At 32.0% G+C, this 19,402-nt stretch overlaps 1 protein-coding gene across 2 annotated transcripts; it reads left to right on the top strand.

Annotated features, from left to right (window-relative positions):
- Window positions 1-8,900: 8,900 nt before the first annotated feature.
- LOC109337094 lies at window positions 8,901-13,499 on the top strand. 2 transcript variants are annotated; one of them, XM_019573973.1, is made up of 5 exons: window positions 8,901-9,232; window positions 10,939-11,724; window positions 12,386-12,571; window positions 12,843-12,965; window positions 13,191-13,499. In XM_019573973.1, the coding sequence occupies exons 1-5, from the start codon at window positions 9,173-9,175 to the stop codon at window positions 13,299-13,301; spliced, it is 1,266 nt and encodes a 421-aa protein (XP_019429518.1). In that variant the 5' UTR covers window positions 8,901-9,172; the 3' UTR covers window positions 13,302-13,499. The 2 variants fall into 2 exon arrangements, with proteins under 2 accessions (XP_019429518.1, XP_019429517.1); XM_019573972.1 differs by having other exon boundaries at window positions 8,903-9,232; window positions 12,374-12,571.
- Window positions 13,500-19,402: the final 5,903 nt, after the last annotated feature.

The following is a 19,402-nucleotide window of genomic DNA, read 5'->3' as shown; positions in this document are numbered from 1 at the left end:
TGCACACATGCATACATTGTAAAGCTCATAAGGGGTCTTCATGAGAATAGGTCTAATTAGAATCATATCACGTGGCTAATAATATTAACTACATCATCCAAATATAGTGTGCGAGATTTGAGTCATTAAGCATGGTCCTGGCATATTCCTATAGAGATAAAATTTTCCTCTTAAGACCTCCATTTTTAGGGAGTTATATTACGTGATAAAAATGTGCAATATCATGTTCTTCACACTATATGACAATTTCATGATTCTCGAATTCACCAACACGGATACTATGAATAGATGCAACATTAAGGTTCTTTTCATTTTGTATAACCTTGGAAATCTTTATGAATAACATGTGGGCATGATTTTAAAGAGATTGAAACAATGCCCGTGTAAATATGGAGTAATTATCAACAGTAACATACGCATAGTAATTCCTACCAAAGCTCACAAATTAAGATGGTCTAAACAAGTCAATATAAAGTAATCGCAAAGTTTTTATTGTGGATACCTAGTTAATCGGAGGGAAATAACTTTTAGTTCATTTTCACTTTTAGCATGAATCACAAATTCTATCCACTTGAAATTTGATCATTGGTAAATCAAGTACTAGATCTTTAGAAAAGAGTTTGTTGAGATTGTTGGCTAACAAGGGCTCTAACTTCACCTAGATGGGGTGAATAGGTGGTTCAAATAACCATTATACTCGATTCGAAATACAAAAGATAATCTCAAAACTGCTGGTTTTTATCGATTAAATGATTACTTAATCAACTAACACAGAGCTGAACTTAATCGATTAAATGAAGGCTTAATCAACTAATCTTATGGATTCCTTGAAAATCTTTTGGTTCATGATGCAGCAAGAAAGTGGTGATTAAAATAATCTAATATGCTCTTCAATAGATTACTTAAAGTGATTAAAGATCAGATTCACTTATGCAATAATCTCTAAATGAATGCTATCAAATAAACCGAAAATACGATAGTTGCTTGTAAGTAAAAGAGTAGGGTAAGAGAGAAGATGATACAACTGATTTATCATGGTTTGATTGTTAATCTACATGCAATCTACATCTAGACGTCTCCTTCTGATCTTGAGAGATTTGCTTCACTAGAAGAAATCAAATGTTTATACAAAACACTTCTTCCACCAAGAACTCTCTTGGACCTAGCTTGTAATCGCTCCTCAACAGTTCTAACCAAGTATACTCAATGAGACCACTTCTTGGACATTGGCTGCAGCCTAGGATTTCTTCTTAACTTCTGGCTTCCTCACACCCTCAAAAGGACAAATTTACAAATCAACCGTAAATGATGTGTACAAAATTTCTTGCACCTACGATGTGCTAATCATACACAAACAATTAGAACAAACTACCCTTTGATGAATCTCATAGACTCAGAGATGAATGTAAGTATTAGATGGCAACTAAGAGGGGGTGAATTAGTTCTTTGGTTTATTTGGAAAATATTTCTGCTATGAAAATGAGTTGTTGCAGTGAAAATAATGCAGAAAAATCACTAAATAAAAACAGTAAAAGTAAGAGAGTAAAGAGAAGAGAGAAAATACACAGATATTTTATACTGGTTCACCTTCTTATCCTCCAAAGGCTATGTCCAGTACTCTTACAGCACAAGATATTTCATTACTTGATATTATGAGTTACAATTATAATTTCTCTCCACGAGACACCTTGTACATCACACACTCACTAATACCTCACACCCTTGAAAAACAATCTTTCCAAGTACACTCTTCCCCTTCTCACCATACCCTTGTGATGACAAGTTTACAACAATGGATGAAGAATATTTTCTAGGGCAATGATTGCCTTACAAGATATAAAATTGCTATAAGTTGAAATCTTCTTTCTCTTTATACACTTAGTATACAATACTCAAGATGTGTTTAAGTTTGGAAAACTTTAAAACAAGCATTTAATGCAACTTCAGAAAATTCTGAAAGTTTGGAACAAAAGCTGCATGAAAAAATGTAGAGTTGTATATGAAAATTGTGTGAAATGTGTGAAAGATTGGATGATCAAAATGGATTATTCAATGCCTTTAAATAGGATTCCAACCATCCAATATACCCTTACATGAAGGTGGGACACGATTAGAATGAAACCCATTGAGATTTTAGACAAAACACAATCCAAGTTTTCTTCCCTTTTAACTTCATAAAAAAGAAGGAGAATCCAAGTTTTCAGCACATTATATACATATATATAGCAACAAGAATACAAGATGTGTTCATGACTTATTACTCAGCGAAGGTCGGAATAATGAATATGAAATGCATAATGTAAATGTTATAAGAGGATAGAATCATTTGAAGCAACATAGCATCATAATCATTGAAATAAAAAGTGGTTTATACACAGCAAAACATCAATGAAAGTTAAATATTACAGAAAAAATATCCAACAAGATCATTAACTACCAACATCAAAGAATAGCTAGGAAATCCTAGACAACAACTACTCTAAGATTCTGACTCATCACTATCATCATTCAGATCGATGTAGTCCAACCGATTTTATAATTGTCTAAGTTACACTTGGACTTGTTGATTCTTAGCATCAAGAACATCCTTCCTTTTGGTAATCTAGTGTCGAAGCGAGAATAATTCATCCATGATTATTTGATTGGTAGGTATGGAAGTAGATGAAGATGATTCGGCATGGAATGTAGAGGGTTGAGGTGTAGGAGGGTCAGTAGAAGGATTTTTCATACGAGCATCACGTTGATCACTTTGATGCATGCAGATCATACCAGTGGGGTCTCGAATGAATCCCATCTTGTGGATCACATTCACATCGATCTTATTATCCCAAGTATTGAGTTTGATCTTGGACTCTCCAATAGTAGAAACACCAAAATGCTAAAGCATGATAGTGATGATGATAGCATAAGGTAAAGGGCTTTGAGTGTCTCTAGAAGTCCACATTTGTCTCATTACCATTAAAGTACAGTTTATCGGAATGTTATACTTAAGATCATGCATCAGTTGTAGTTCCATACCGCTAATTTGTAAATCATTTGAAAACTTGGGAAATATAACATAACTTATAAGGTAATGAAGCAAACAGTCTTCTAGATTGAGATTTCCAATAGAGAGGATATCACTACTCATTCCAGTTTCACCTAAGGCCCTTTTCTTATACATTTCAATTTCCCTCTTAGAAAACCTACACATAGAGTAGTAGAATTCATTTTTACTATACCCTTCTACATCACATTGAAAGCCAGATTCCACTATAGTTCCTGTGAACGGTATGTTATAGCAAATTGAACTCAAGGTTCACAAGTCTAAGCCAATCTTCATGCCTTTTACATAGGTAAATACTTTATTCCTCTTAAAGTTAAAATTGTAGTTAAATACTCTCACAAGTTGAGGGTAGTAGGCACAATGTTCTTCACAAAAATAAAAACTATTTTGTTGCCTATGAATGGTGGGGAAAATGGAATCATCAGACTCGAAAAAGTGTAGCTTACCAAACTTATGAGCGAAAATGGGTCTCCATAGAAAATTTTCCTTGAACGCTTCATGTTCCTCATCGTTTGCAAGAATTAGTTCCAAATCCAATGGATTAGCCTCTGAATAAGCTTGTTGCTTCTTTTTTAGACACATTGGTATATTGCTCCTTGGTCTTTGATGAAGAAGCCATGAAATTGAAGTTTTGAAAATTCTAGGTTTTGAGGATTTGATAAATTGGGGTTTTTTGATTTAGTACTCTAAATAGAAAATGATGGTGGCAATGTGTTTAGAATTGAAAATGTGATAGAAGTCGACTCAAAAATTAGTCAAATCAGTGAAGAAAAGAAGTTTTTCAAAGTGGAGGGGATGACCACGGTTTATAGAGGGTTGAAGGAAGAATATGAAGTTTCTAAAAATGGGGAAATTATTTTCAATACGACACAATGTGCCTTTTAAATATTTTATTATTCTCTTAATAATAGTAAGACTTGACTCTTTAGGTTTTGATTGATAATGTTCAGAAAGGCACACGTTGAACATGATATCAGGTCTACTTGTAGTAAGATAAAGTAGAGAGCTGGTCATACCATGATACTTTAAAATATCAGTACATTTTCCTACTTCAACAGTATCAATGTATGTTCTAGAACCCATAGGAGCGGGAATTTCTTTGCATTCATCCTTCTCAAAGCGCTCTAGCATATCCTTGCAATATTTGGGTTGAACTAACAAAGATGTCATCTTTGAGTTGTTTGATTTGAAGTCTAAGGAAATATTTCAATTTCCCCATATTGGACATTTCAAACTCTCTTTGCATCATCTTACCAAAATCATAATACAATAGCTCATTAGTAGAACCAAAAATAATATCCTCAACATAAATTTGAACAAGTATGATGATCTATTTTCTTTATGAACAATGTAGTATCGACCTTTCATTTGGACAAGTCTTTTTCAATTAAAAAGCTTGTTAAACAATCATATCAAGCTCTAAATATCAATTTCATACAGTTGAAACATTAAGAAGCATGCATATTATTGAAAGTGGATTTCCACAATGGGAATTGCCCCCTCAACAACAAAATGTGTCACTTCGTTGAGAGATTAATTTGAGTTGTTGCAAGTTTATTTTACTTGATTATTAGAGTGATGAGTGATGAACAATTTATTTAATTAGTGACTTTATTTATTTACTCCCTTTTCGGTTTCCTTTTAACCATGACATAAAGGTCGGTCTCTTTTTATTAAGTTAACCATATCATTTCTTACAAAAGGTTGGTATCCAAGAATAATAAAAAGAACAAAATAATAAAATTAGTAGTTAAACGTACCACTTCTTTCGAAGGGTTAGTATAAAGAATAAAATAATAAAGTAATAAATAAATGTTAGTTGTGGAAAAGTAAACGAGAGAAAGTAAATGTTAGTTGCAGAAAGTAAATGACTGAAAGTAAATATTAGTTGCGGAAAGTAAATGACAGAAAATAAATGTTAGCGGTTAGATTATTATTCATCACTCTTTTATTGTCAAGTAACAATCCATTAATTGGATTGCACTTTTGCATATTATTCCTATGTACAAAGTTACAAACCATGAATTGGTTTGAACTTATGTTTTTAGGAATCTTTAGTCAACAAATAAAATTTATAAGTCAATACTTTACTATTTTACACTTGCATCCCTTTCAAGATTCAATTGTAGCATAGTATAGGTTGTGTCGAACCAAATGGAATTGCATTAGAAGGAAATCATATAGGCATCTTATAGCAAAAATAATGATTAGCAACTTTTTTGGTGATTTTGTGTTATGTTGCATAAAAGTTAACTAAGAAAATATAAACTAATATTCACAAATTCTTGAGGAGAAGATCGTTTTGAAATATGGAATTAATTCTAGACTCAAATGATTTTTTAAAACATTAGCAAGTTATGTGTTATACTATTTGATTTTCCAAACATCATTTGTAAATTTCCTATCTAGTGTCCTAGTATGATAAGATGATTTTTCAAACCTTGCATAATACACTAAACAATGGGTAATTGACACTCGTCGGATCAGGTTGTCACATCCTACTTTAGGCGTCATTAACATTGTTTAGCCTTGAATACAAGTTGCTTAAAATAGATGCTTTGAATTGGCAAGTGAACTAAGAATTTTTAGTTCACTTGTCAACACTTTAAGAAGAAGCCTTTTTGGATTTTAAATCAAGTTTTAGGTGATCAAGCTAAAACCACATCAAGAACTTCTTAAAGAATTAAAACTTAACCAAAAGTAATAACTTGAATGTATTGAAATCAAAATATGATACAAATGAAGAAAAGAAATAATATTACACCATAATCCAAATCAATGTGTAGGAGCATGAGCCATCTATCCAAGGATAAGATGCTTTTGGACCCAAATGAGATTACAAAATTAAATTTTGTATCACATTTACCAACTCCTTTCCTCTTGAACTCTAAGAGAAAATTACAAGATTTACCTAAAAACTAGCTTGGAACCGTGACCCCAAAGTGCAAGAATTCTAGAGAGAAGAAGTAAAGAATGGAAGTGTATTTTGAATGGTGGAAGAGGGCCTCTACTTATAGGCAACCAGGTCACCACCTGACCCTCTTGGTCCACATCAGGCGCACCAAACCCTTTAGCATGGGTTTGGTCCCTAGCCAAGCAACTTAGTCAGTTGCATGTTGTTGACTCACCAAAGCTACTTGTTAGCTACTTGACCAGGCTATTGTGGGCTACTTTGAAAATTTCTTAGAGGCCTTATCAAGTGAGGTCATGCATGATGTAATTATTGCTTGGTGGCTAAGTCAAGTTGAACATGTATCATTTGGTTCAGAGTTACTAACCTCATATTCATCATTTGATTTGTGTGAAGCCATTCCAAGAAATATGTGCTTGTTGCTTAATTTGGAGTTCTGAATTTGAACCAGCATTAACATTTCTGCACTTCTTATCCTTTTTTCTTATGAAAGCCTTTTTCTTTTGTAAGGCAGGACAATCGTCTTGAATATGATATGGTTTTCTGCATTTAGAGCATGTGGAGTCTTGCTCCGATGTTGATGGTTCACTGTTTGTGGAAGACCTTTGTACTTCTTCAATTCCATGTATCATTTCTAGAAAGTCCTATATTCCTTTAGAAGATTGCAACTTGACATACTAAAAAACTCTTTTACTCTTAGAGCCAATGTAAGAATGTTTTTGGTTTTAAGGTCAAATTGGACTCTAATTTTCTCTTCATTTGTCCATGAACATTTTGCTTTTGGTTGTTTAAACCCATTAACAACCATGCTTGGTATGAATTGACCTTCATTTATTGAGTTCATATATCTAAGTCTATAGATTCTATGAAAATTCTCATTATAATTTTCTAGAATGCATAATTTTCCCCAATAAAAATTGAAGGTCTATTAATATCGGAACCTTCTACTAGAAAAGACTTAGAGACCATCAAAAGTGTTAGGATCTGTGGGAGTAACTTATCCAAACTAAGCTCTGATACTAATTGTAAGTATTAGATGACAATTAAGAGGAGTGAGAATTAGTTGTTTGGTTTATTAAGCCAATTTTTTACTATGAAAAATGAGAGTTTGTTGCAGCAGGAATAAAGCAGAAAAATCACCAAGTAAAAGTAAGAGAGTAAATAGAAGAGAGAAAGTAAACATAGGTTTTATACTAGTTCACCTTCTTGTTTACCAAAGGCTATGTCCAATACTCTTATAGCACAAGAGATTTCTTTACTTGATATTATGTTGTTTCCCACAAGTATCCTCGCACTGGAAGTAATCATGTCCGAGTTAGGAACATCCACAAGTATGTGAGGCTAACTCTCTCAACGGGTATTTTTCCATCGATAAGACTCAAACCTGAGACCTTACTTAAGGGAAATCAAGCATGTATCACTTGAACCAACACTCGTTGGTAGCTTTTGAGAGTTTTAAAGAACATAATATGTTCTCCATTTAAAAAGTAACTTAAAGTAATCATATACAACCTTCCATTTTTTATCCAATTATTGCAAAATTATTTGCCATGTATATGTTACAAAATTGAATACATGTTCAATTACCTGAATGTCCTTTAGGCATATTTTGCATTTATATAGTAGTAAGGTATGGTTGAGATATAGAAATTACGCTTTCAATTACCTATATACCCCTTAGACAAATTTTACATTATATAGTAGTATAGATATCTCAGTTGGGACGTAATTGTGCATGAGATATTTTACATGGTATTTTTTTTATAATATCAAAGATATTCATTCTCTCACCTTTAACTTTTTTGGTAAGGAACTAATTTTTTTAGGGTTTGTAGTTGCCCCTCCCAACAAATGTCACTCCTAAGAATCGAATCATCGACCTTTGGGATCTAGTGGTGTCTTACACAACTAAATTACATGGTGCTTTGAGATATATAGTTTTTGTGATTGATAGTGAAATATTTTTTAATGCATGTTTCTATTTAAGGGCTTAACATCTTTCCCTAAATCAGCTCTGATTTCTAAAATAATTAATTAACCCTTCTGTATGCAAGTACGCGTTACACTTTTATTTGTATTGATTGATTAGTGGATTGGGGATATTACATCTAACCTATTTCCACTTTTGTTTAGCCTCCATAATGACTTAAAATATCTAGAAATCCTATTTAATACCTCTTTTTGTAAATTATTGTTTATACTATTTTATTTATGACACAAATAAACAATTGAATAACAAAAGCCTGCACTATGTACCCAAAAAAAAGCCTGCACTATGTACCCAAAAAAAAGCCTGCACTACGTTATTGAACCAGCATCCTCTATGGAGAGGAGAGTTCTTGTTTTATCTTTTGTTTTCAATGATAAAATATCATAATATATAAAAGGATAAAAATATTATTTCATATTATTTTTTTTTTGTAGTATTTGTTTTTGGGTAGAGGATCCTGGATGTTAACATAATTATATAGTATATATTTTAAGGATTTAATATGCATATACAAATAGTGTAAGTCTTTTTACACTGTTAATAAATCATTTATCATTTATATATTAATCATTGTTAATTCTTAAATAAAAATAATATAAATCAACGATGGATGATAATAACAATGTAAAAAACTTTAGAGCCACGGTGCTTAGATTTTAAACACATATTTTTATTTTTAAAAATGGGTTGGTCAACCCAATTTCTCTACCTATCCAAATTTTCAATTGGCTTAATATGTACAAAAAAGTTGAACTTAGGTCCTTGCCACTTCACCCCACCAAAGCAGACAATTGATGGCCCACCTTTACTCTCGCGTTGACGCCCGCGAATGCCAGGCTTGACGTCTCTATGTTATAACCTCATTCTCTATATATGCACATAACTAATTTTCTAACTCTTTGACACCATACTCATCCCATTTCTTAGCTAACTACTCATATTAACTTCTCTCTCTTTCTATATTTTCTTTCTGTCTCTCTCTTTGTCGTGGTGTCGTTTTCTTTTGTTGTCTTTTATGTCTTAAATTTGTATATATGGAGTGTTGTTTTGCATTGTTTTAGTTACCAGACTTGTTTCTCAAGTTGAGGAACACAGGTGTAAGATGACACGTTATAATTATATACAGTTATAACTTCTAAGTATATATTATACATATATTATAGATATATAGCTTTCTTAATTTTGGGGTTCTTTCTTTCCCTCCTTTCTGTACAAGAGAACCACCATGTTGCAGGATGTTATCCACCCTCCGCCGCCGCCGCCACAGACTGAGCAACTCCCTATTGTAATGACCTCAAGCTTGTTAATTATCTCATTTACATACATATATTTAGTTTTAATTATTCATTATTATTATATTAATGTTATTGCATGTGTTGCAGCTCAGCTAGCTTTGTGTCATGTAATATCGATAATTAAGTGTTACAACCCTAAATTGTTTCATGTGAATTATGTGATAGTATGGAACTTGATAATTTTATGTGGGCAATATAATGGGTTGATTTTTTCATTGGGGTTCTCTTAGTTTCTCATATTTTAGAATCAGGTTTTTTTTGTTGGGTGCAATTCATTATGATCAATGATTTTTCCTGTCCTTCACTTCCATTCTTTCCGAGCATGGAGCACGAAGGAATGAAAAAAAAATTTTGTATGCCACACCATATACACTTTTCGAGTTTATAAGGCAGAGTATACATGTTATGCTTTATAAACCTGAAATTTGTTGCTATAATGTCAATGTGGTATACATATAACAGTGCACAATCATGAAAAAAATATGGTTTATGTTTGTTACATGTTTCATCTTAATTTAACTAATATGTCTGAATAATATAACTCCCCTTATATGGTGATATTCCAAGAGCTAAGTTGAAGATAGTTTTATTATAGCTTATTCTAGAAAAGTGAAAACCCAGAAGCTATGAACCCTCAAATTCTTTTTTCCAGGATTTCCCTCACAATTTGTAGGACTGAAAGTTTTCTTTCCTTTATTTATATAGTTGGAGAGCATATTGTTTATTCACTTGAAATAAGAAGGAATCAAGAGACACCGTGAGAACTAAGCTTTTCTCATTTTGATATTATCAAATACAAGACAACAATTTTCCACCAAGATTAATGTCATTTCATAAGGGCAACATTGTAAACTAATGTTGCATTTCCGTGACAGTCATTTGTACATATCTTTCGGTTCCTTGTGGAATATATATCTTTTTGTGCTTCTTGTGTAAGCTTTTCTAATTTTGATATTCTTATTTAGTTAGATAGGGAGAAAGGGGCTTGATGAAAATATAGTTAACTTCACACTGATAGCATGACATTATGGGGTTCCTTTAAGTGGCTTTCAATTCTCATTAAGGACAATTTCCATATATTGAACAAAAATAACATAGCATGAGGTTCCTCCAAAGTTCACAGTGTTTTTTCATATTAACATTGGGTAACATTGGCTCCAACATCTCACATAAAGGCATAGATGCACTTTTCTTTATACAATAAATAACCCAAAATAGCCACCCATTTTGGAGTATTTCTTATCTGTCTATTTCCAAATATGTATGAAACTGACTGGACTATGCAACCAAACAGAGTTATATGTAGAATGCCCTATTGAGGCTTTGTACATCAATTTTATTTTATTTTATTTCGTTTTCTTCTTGACATAGATCTAGTAGTATTGTGTCAGATACTGTTACATTGATTGGAAGGTTACTCACTTTAGAAATGCCACTAATTGGTTAGAGAATATTAGCTTTAGAAAATTCAAACTATGCAACTTATTTTCTGTTCTAAGTGGTCAGATAAGACTCATTACTATCAAAAAAGAGGGATTGGATTCAGATTTCAAACCCATCATCAAAAAACTATCACGAATCACGTTTCTAGTTTGGTTTATAAAGAAGGGTCTTCCTTGAAATTATTCTCAGGTTTCTGTCAAGTTGTTTCTTGGTAATCATGTTCTTTACATTTCTTTTGTGTCACTCAATGCAGGATGAGATTTCAAGCCCGATTAGTACTCGAATTTTGGAACTTTGTGACCCCGAATTGTTCTCAGATACAGTGCAGAATTCTGAGGTTACTTCCAGCTCAAATTGTTGCTATGAGGAGAACACATCATATGCAACAAATATATCTCCAACTATAGATGTACATAATAATATCAATAGCATTAGCAACATCGTCACCACCCCAACTAGTCCTACTGCAACCAGCACCAACATCATCGACAACAATATCGCGACAAACAGAAATAACCTGTCTCTTATCTTCGACTCGCAAGAAGATATTGACATTGACATCTCTGCCTCGATAGACTTCTCATCATCTCCATCTTTCACTGTTCCCTCATTTCTCCCGGTCACAACTCATCAGGATCAATTCGATTTCTCTACCATGCAGCCTCAGGCCCAACTATCACCAGGATCAGTTCTGAAGGGGCTGCTTCAGTATCCAACTGATCCTATTGTTGCACCTTTGATGGGAGCTCCATTACCATCAGTTTTTGATGATATTTGCATAGCTTCCATCCCTTCTTATATCCCTCTTAACTCTCCATCAGGAAATTGCTCTTATCTCGGTCGGAGTATGGGAATGTACATGCCTCCTGGCCCTGGGAATCTTACTACTACCTTGTCTACTGACAGTTCCGGGCTATTTGGTGGGAACATTCTTCTGCCTTCTGAACTGCAAGCACAAGAATTGGACTACCAGGGAGTAAATGTTGGAATATTTTGTACAGATTCAACTCAGAGGGTGTTTAACCCACCTGACCTTCAGGTATGTGCAATTTTCAAACTACATAGTTAAGTTTTCATGATCGTTTTTAGTTAACAATCATTAAACAACAATAACCAACAACCGAGCCTATTTTGTTCTATATAGGGTTCAGTACATCGTAGAATTCTATCAGAAATCGTGTCCATGGAAAATCATTGATATTCAAATCTTTTTTAATAGTTAAAAATCAAGAAAAACAATCAAAGAAAAGGTTCAGTTTCAATGTTCAATGTATTCATAAGTAGGAAAATAGTAAAGAATGTTCTAAGGCTTAGAAAGTTCATTGATGCTGCCAAGGTTGTAGCAGTAAAGTTCTTAAAATTTTGAAGAGGCTATATCAGAGGTAGACTCTTGGTGAAAGGTCATATCAACAAATTTCTAAGAAGATGAAGCCCTATAAGTTCTCATATAGCATATCAGTTTCCCTTTATAAGTCACCTGCATTAAAAAGTAGCATAAAAAAAAATTAAAAGAAGGATAATGAATAGCATCATTATAAAGAATATCTTCATGGGTGACTCTGTTTGTATATCCCTTTCTATAGTCTCTAATTAAAGTTATTAACAGTTTTGTAAGGAGTGTGCTAACATGTTTCCTATTTGTGATGAATAAGGAATAAGAGAAATTAATTGTTAATTGTTGACTGTAGTTTGTCTCCCAGGCACTTAGTACTGAAAGTCAGCAACTAACAGCTGGGGCTGGGAGTTCTGGCACTTTGGCACCAGAAATCTCAAACTTGGGGGACTCAAACTTAAAGGTTGGAAAACTTTCTGTTGAGCAAAGGAAAGAAAAGATTCATAGATACATGAAGAAAAGAAATGAAAGGAACTTCAGCAAGAAAATTAAGGTACTCTTTCAAGCTACTCTTAACAAATTTGAAACCTTATGATTTTGTTATACATCTACATGGATATTAAATATATTTACTAGCTTGAGGTCATAAGGATGTTCAGATGGTCGAGGTAAAGAATTTAAAGAATTGATTGATAAGGAGAGTTGAAGTCTCACCCACTACAAATACCAATATTTGCTTATAAAAATTTATATTTACTAGCTTATTAACCATGCATCCTTCATATTGTTAAAGTTTTCAACTAATGGTGCATGAAAATATGCAGTATGCCTGCCGAAAAACTCTGGCAGATAGCAGACCTCGTGTTAGAGGAAGGTTTGCCAAGAATGATGACTTTGGAGAGACACATAGACAAGCTAGTAGCAATCATGAAGAAGATGAAGAAGATGTAAGATTCCCATGTCATATTCAAATATTTAATTAACCCATAATTGAATTTTTTTGTTCAATTTGCCATACTCCAATAGAGTATATTAAATTTTGGTTGCGGTCAAGATTAATTTTAGTTGTGGTCATTGCAATATGAATTATTGTGGGATTAAAAAATATTTTTTAATTTGATGTGATATGGTATAAGTCCCTAATCCTATACTCATGCAATTTGTACTCACAGATAGTTGTGAAAGAAGATGCAGATAATATGGTTGATTCCTCAGATATCTTCGCACATATCAGTGGTGTGAACTCCTTCAAGTGCAATTATTCCATCCAGTCCTGGATTTGAATTAAATTAATAGTTTGAATAGTATTTATATATTTTAGCTTCTGTAGATTTTTGCAGGGCCCTGTTCCAGCCTTGTTGGCTTGACGAAACTGAATAATTGGGTCCAAATACCCTGCCAATAATAAGTGGGTCAGGAACATATAGATATTGAGCGTTGTACACATTTTTGCAGATATTATATCTTTTTTATTGCCTTGTTGTAACTACTAAGAGTAAGAATACCATGTATTAACCGATAAAAAGAGTGAATATTGAATTCATATATTCATGTGTACCAATTTGATCCCAAAAAATAAAAATTTGTATTTAATAATCACAAATATAAATCAAAATAGTTGTGTCATAAAATATGTTAAAATGATTCATTTGACCATATTTGATACTTTGGGATCATTTTACTTATTTTACTTTTTGAGGACCAATCAAACACACCCGAAAATTTGCTTATTACTTTTTAGTAGAAATATGAAAAATAGCTAGTAGATTGCTCTACTAACACATACGGCATATAATGTATTGGGCTTATAAAATAATAGCATAAATAATAAATTACATGAACATGATTCTTAGTGCAATTATATAAATCATTCATTCATATTTTAAACTTATATAAATCCCTCTTAATTTTATACATATATTATGTTGACTATTCCTCAAGGAGAGATAAGTTTAAATTCTTGAAAAATAGAGAAGTAAGTGTAATTAACTTAAGGAAAATGTTAAAGAAATGATATATCCTCCTACTAAATCATCCTACTAATCCTCCTACCAACAAAAATAATGACATATGTCACAAGGTAAAAATGATAATTTATTTATTAATAATTGGTTACAAGTGATATGTATCCCTCTTTTGTGGTATAGGAGGACTCTTAACTTAATTAGTATAACGTATATATAAGATTAAGAATAATTTATATTGGTTTAAAAAGTGGATGGGTGATTTGTATAATCACATAACTAGATGAGTTAAATGAGATGTGAACTACCAACCACATAATTAGATCCAGTGATTTAACTATGATTTGAATAATTGTTTGGAACAACACATGATACCTCGATGTTTCATGCCATCTGAATGTGAAATAAATTAACATTATCCCAAGATGTTTCATGAGAATAAGGATATAGAGAAGTAAGTACTTAATTTTATATGTATTTTTAGTGATAATAATGTTATTCCATTATATATAAAATGATAAAAATATTTATCATCTTATTGTTTTCTTTATTTTTTATAATATTTGTTTCTCTATTAATAAAAATGATCATTACTAATTTTATGATACCCATATGTTTCGAAAATTAGGAGGGAACTCTTCTAAAAAGAACTTATCTCTAAAGCCGATTAAATAAGAAACCGAAGAGATATATTTCATAAATCATTTTGGTTGTGCTTGAAAAACAAACTGGAAGATGATGGGGTGTTTTTGTTATTGGTTTAAAAAGTGTATATAAACTAAATATTTAATAATTAAATATTTTTCTAACCAATCACAAATAGTAATATATGAAGTATACACTCTTTTTAAACAGAAGATATCATCCCATTTCTAACCTATGAAGTTTTACATTGTGATATCAATTATTTTTATTTAATATTTTTCATTCAAGTTTTCAATAAGACGAGTTAATCGTCTGAACTTATCTTTTGTTAAAAAACGGTTGAATCAACCTGTGAACTTTTAAACTATAGTTTCAATCATTTTTAACTTCTAAAGTTTTAATTTTAGTCGAAAGTTTGTAAATATGATTCAACTCACTTCTTGTTACTTTTAATTATTTCATAAACGGCTCAATACATAGTAGAACAAATCTAAGGTAAGCTTTCTTACCCGACAAGTCGGGTATAGTAAATCATGCTTATTGATAAAACATTTATCTTTAAATTTTTTTTAATTGTTTCACTCATTGTTTTTCTTCGTCTACCTTCCTTTAGAATTTGAGATCACCTTCATTTGATTAACTCTTCTTACTAGGACTTCTAAAAAATTTCTCCACACATTTCCAAACCACATTAGGACTACCTCCAACTTTCTTCTTAATGCATCTTTTCCCAGTCCTATCTTATCTAGTTTGACCATTCATTTAATGCAATATTTCATCTATAGTATATTGAGTTTATTCTCTTGTTGATATTCTGTCACTTAACATTTACTCTTATATAACATAACATGTCTTATAGTTGTACAATAAAATATACTCGTAAGCTTGTGTAATACATTTTTATCACATGTAATATAACATCTAAGACAATCTGTCATTTCATTCACCCCACTTAAATCATATAATTTGCATCTTCCTCATTTTCCCTAATATGATTTACCCAAAAAAAACAAAATTCTTCCATATTCTTCATATGTGCTAGACTTAATAACATTTACGTATGATCGCATACTTGACATTAATTTTCTCAATGGAATAAATAGGATGGGTAAACAAAAGAAAAACACTCAAAATCCATATGAAACTCATTTTATTTGATATCCTTATAGTTATTTGCTTAGTAATGCACTACAACGTGAGTATTTGCAGATGCAATAGTTTTTTTTCCAAAACATAGGAGATGCACTTCAACATCAGTATTTATAGATGTAGTAAACTAGTAATAAGCAACTAATGTTTCTTTCTTTCTTTTTTAAACCCTAGACATATTGTCCCTACCCCATTTTCGTGGGCGCGACGAAAATAGTGCAAATAAATGTAATGAAATCGCCATTAATGTTTTTTAGAGGGAAAACATGAAAAACTAATTTAAAAATAAGGATTCATCTACTCAAAGAGAAAAATTAAGTTCGGAACTCGGTTACGGATGAGGAAGGTGTTAGGCACATCATGCTGCCCATTATAAAAACGATATTTAGATGAGTTATGTGGATATTTATTCAAACCACTAATTTTACTCTCACATTATTGAATAAAAAGAAGAAGAAAAAAACAAAAAACAAATTTTTTATTTTTGTGTCTTGCAAAGAAATACATGCTCCTACGTATCTCTAGCTACAATAGAGAAATCAAATCTACGCATTTAGAAAAAGGTTGATGAGTTGATATATTTTAATTTTAATTTTTTAAATAATAAGATAAAATAGCGCGACATGACATGAATCTCATAGTGCACTACCCCTCCATGACTTTATTAAATTATATTGAAAATATCAAATCGAGATAACACAATACAACACGAGTCTCATAGAGCATTATCTCTCCTTCATTTTTATTAAATTATTTTGAAAATATCAAGTTGAAATAATGGGACATGACACGAGTCCTATAGTGCACTATCTCTCCTTGATTTTATTAAATTATTTTTAAAATATCAAATCGAGATAACGCGACACGACACGAGTCCCAAAGTGCACTATCTCTCTTTAATTTTATTAAATTATTTTGAAAATACCAAATCGAGATAACGGGACAAGACACAAGTCTCATAGTGCATTATCTCTCAGTGATTTTATTAAATTATTTTTGAAAATATCAAGTTAAGATAACGCGATAGGGTATGAGTCTCATAGTGCACCATCTCTCCTTAATTTATTAAATTATTTTGAATATACCAAATCGAAACGAGTCCCATAATTCATTAACTCTCCTTGATTATTATTAAATTAATTTTGAAAATATCAAGTCGAGATCACACTATAGGGCACGAGTCTCATAGTGCACTATCTCTCTTTGATTTAATTAAATCTTTTGAAACTATTAATTTGAGATAACGCAACAGGGTATGATTCTCATAGTGCACTATTTGTCTTGATTTTTTCTAATTATTTTTTTATTTCATTTTTTATTATTATAAATGTTTTTGTTTATGAAATAGATAAATAACATAAATAAAAAATAAAAAGAAGAGAAAATATAATATAAAAAATACTAAAAAATTATATACTTAAACTATATCCAAACAATAATATATCCATGATATAGCCAAATGATGAATAGAGTATTATTAGACCCAAATAAGAATAACATTGAATCTATCATCAAATATAGGCAAAATTGAACATATATAATATCAAACATAGAATATAGATAATGTCAAACTAGAATAAGGATAACACTATTAATATTGGCAAACGAAATATAGTAAAAAGAAAGAAAAACTACAGGATTTGATAAATGCAAACCCCAACTCATGCCTTGGATGTTTGATGTGGAAGAACCATGAGCAGCGGAATTCCGCAGGGAAAATCAATAGCAGGTAGGAATAACATCATCTCCAAGTGGGATGACAATAGAAATCAGAATTGCTGGAGACACGACCATGTTCATAGGGACAACGTCATCTCACACAGGGACAACGACACTAGGGTTGCCTTTTCTAGAAATGGCTTGTCTTTCTCTTTTTTCTCTCTAGCGTTGCCTCTTATTTCTTTAGAATAAATGTGATGCTAAGAGTGTGTGGGAATGTTGTTAAAAAAAAGATCATTGATGACTGTGAAGTTATGCTACATTTGCATTGCATTTTAGGACATAATTATGACTTTATGATTGTTTTTAGCTTTTATTTCTCTTTATGTGGGTTAAGCGGGTGTTTTTGGCTATGTTGTGCAGTTTGGATGGATTAAAGCCAAAAAGAGTAGAGACTGAGTGCAAGAAGATGGAATTTAGTATTGAGGCTATGCGAAAACCAATTGAATGGTCAAAAGAAGTCATAGATGCTATATTATATTCCTATTTTTTAGATTTGTTTTGTTGGGCTTAGCCCAATATTTTGTAATTAGGATAAATGATGATTCTCCCTCAAGGATGGAAACACATTTACACTTTACATTACAATTCTCTAATTTAGAATTTGGTATTTTCTTTTCCATCATGAGTGAGTAATTCCATTTGTTTCTAGGATTGAGGTTATGCCCTTTTACATTCAATAAATACATGTTCTTATTTCTATTTGATTTAGTGTTATGATTTGAATCATTAAACCGAGTTTTATTCATGTGAGTTATCTGGCCAATAAATTTACACCTCTTAGATACATTGGGGAAGGACCGAGAGGTGAACCCAACTATTAGACCATTCAGTTATTCAAACTAGAATCTTAATTCACGAGAGTAATATTAGGATTCTCGGGAGTTTCTGGAATTCACTTTGGGTTGCTACAAAGCGGTTGGATAGAAAGATCCAAGTAAAGGATTTGATTGATAATCATACCCCGAGAGTAGGTGTGACTTCAATTGAGTACACGTGTCGGAGCTCAAGAGAGGATGACACATATCAAAGAGTAATTCACCCTCATAACTTAAAGTTCACGAGAAGGAGCAAAACAAGGATTTTCAAGTGTAAAGGCGGTAACCCTTATCCTGCGAACTCTTCCTAAATTAGATTTTAATCCCTTTTTACTATTTTCATAATTATTCTTGTCAATTGTTCAATTGTTCTAAATTCACTTTTAATTCATATTTGAGTTAAGGATAAATTAATGGTTATAATTAAATGAGTTTTCCAGTCCTCGTGGGATCGATATTTTATTACTTGACGATATAATCGTGCACATGCGATTTGCCCTATCAAGGTTTTGGCGCTGTTGATGGGGATTGTGTCAAAATTTCTTTAATTCTCAATTAATTCATTACTTTACTCTAGTGTATTATGTGTTTTTCTTTTTCTTGGTACCTTTGCAGATTGCCCATTTGGTTTATGCAAAGTTCGAATTACTGCTCAGAGCTAGAAATGACTTTTCATAGAAGAAAAAGGAAACAAAGAGAAAGAGCAAGAGAAAGACGTGTGCATGTACAAACAATGGCTGAACAGATGAAAAATCACTTCGCAACTACGTAGCGCCTAATGCTCATAGTTCACGTCCTAGAATATTCTGCCCAACTATTGAGGCAAAGAACTTTTCTTTGCCATATGCTCTGATCCAAACGGTGATGCAAAACCAATTTGGAGGTGGAGCTCATGAAGATCCTAATGCCCATATTGATCAGTTCTTGGAATTCTGTGAGACAGTGAGGATTCATGGGGCTTCTGAAGATGCAACTCGTCTTTGCATGTTTCCATATTCCCTTAGAGACAAAGCTAAGATGTGGCTAAGAAATAAAAATGTTGAAATTAAATTTTTTTATATTATGCAATAGATAAATAACATAAATAAA

The sequence above is a fragment of the Lupinus angustifolius genome, unplaced genomic scaffold (genome assembly GCF_001865875.1).
Source record: "Lupinus angustifolius cultivar Tanjil unplaced genomic scaffold, LupAngTanjil_v1.0 Scaffold_1_1096, whole genome shotgun sequence".
Taxonomy (NCBI): domain Eukaryota; kingdom Viridiplantae; phylum Streptophyta; class Magnoliopsida; order Fabales; family Fabaceae; genus Lupinus; species Lupinus angustifolius.
The sequence above is the reverse complement of the archived record's forward strand: the minus strand, read 5'-3'. Positions and strand labels throughout refer to the sequence as shown.

Excerpts from the sequence above, each read along its gene's own strand:
- LOC109337094 (XM_019573972.1), top strand. The coding sequence starts at position 9,173 with ATGTTGCAGGATGTTATCCACCCTCCGCCGCCGCCGCCACAGACTGAG. Across the intron at positions 9,233-10,938 it reads AGACTGAGCAACTCCCTATT|GATGAGATTTCAAGCCCGAT; the intron begins GTAATGACCTCA and ends CACTCAATGCAG. Across the intron at positions 12,572-12,842 it reads ACTTCAGCAAGAAAATTAAG|TATGCCTGCCGAAAAACTCT; the intron begins GTACTCTTTCAA and ends GAAAATATGCAG.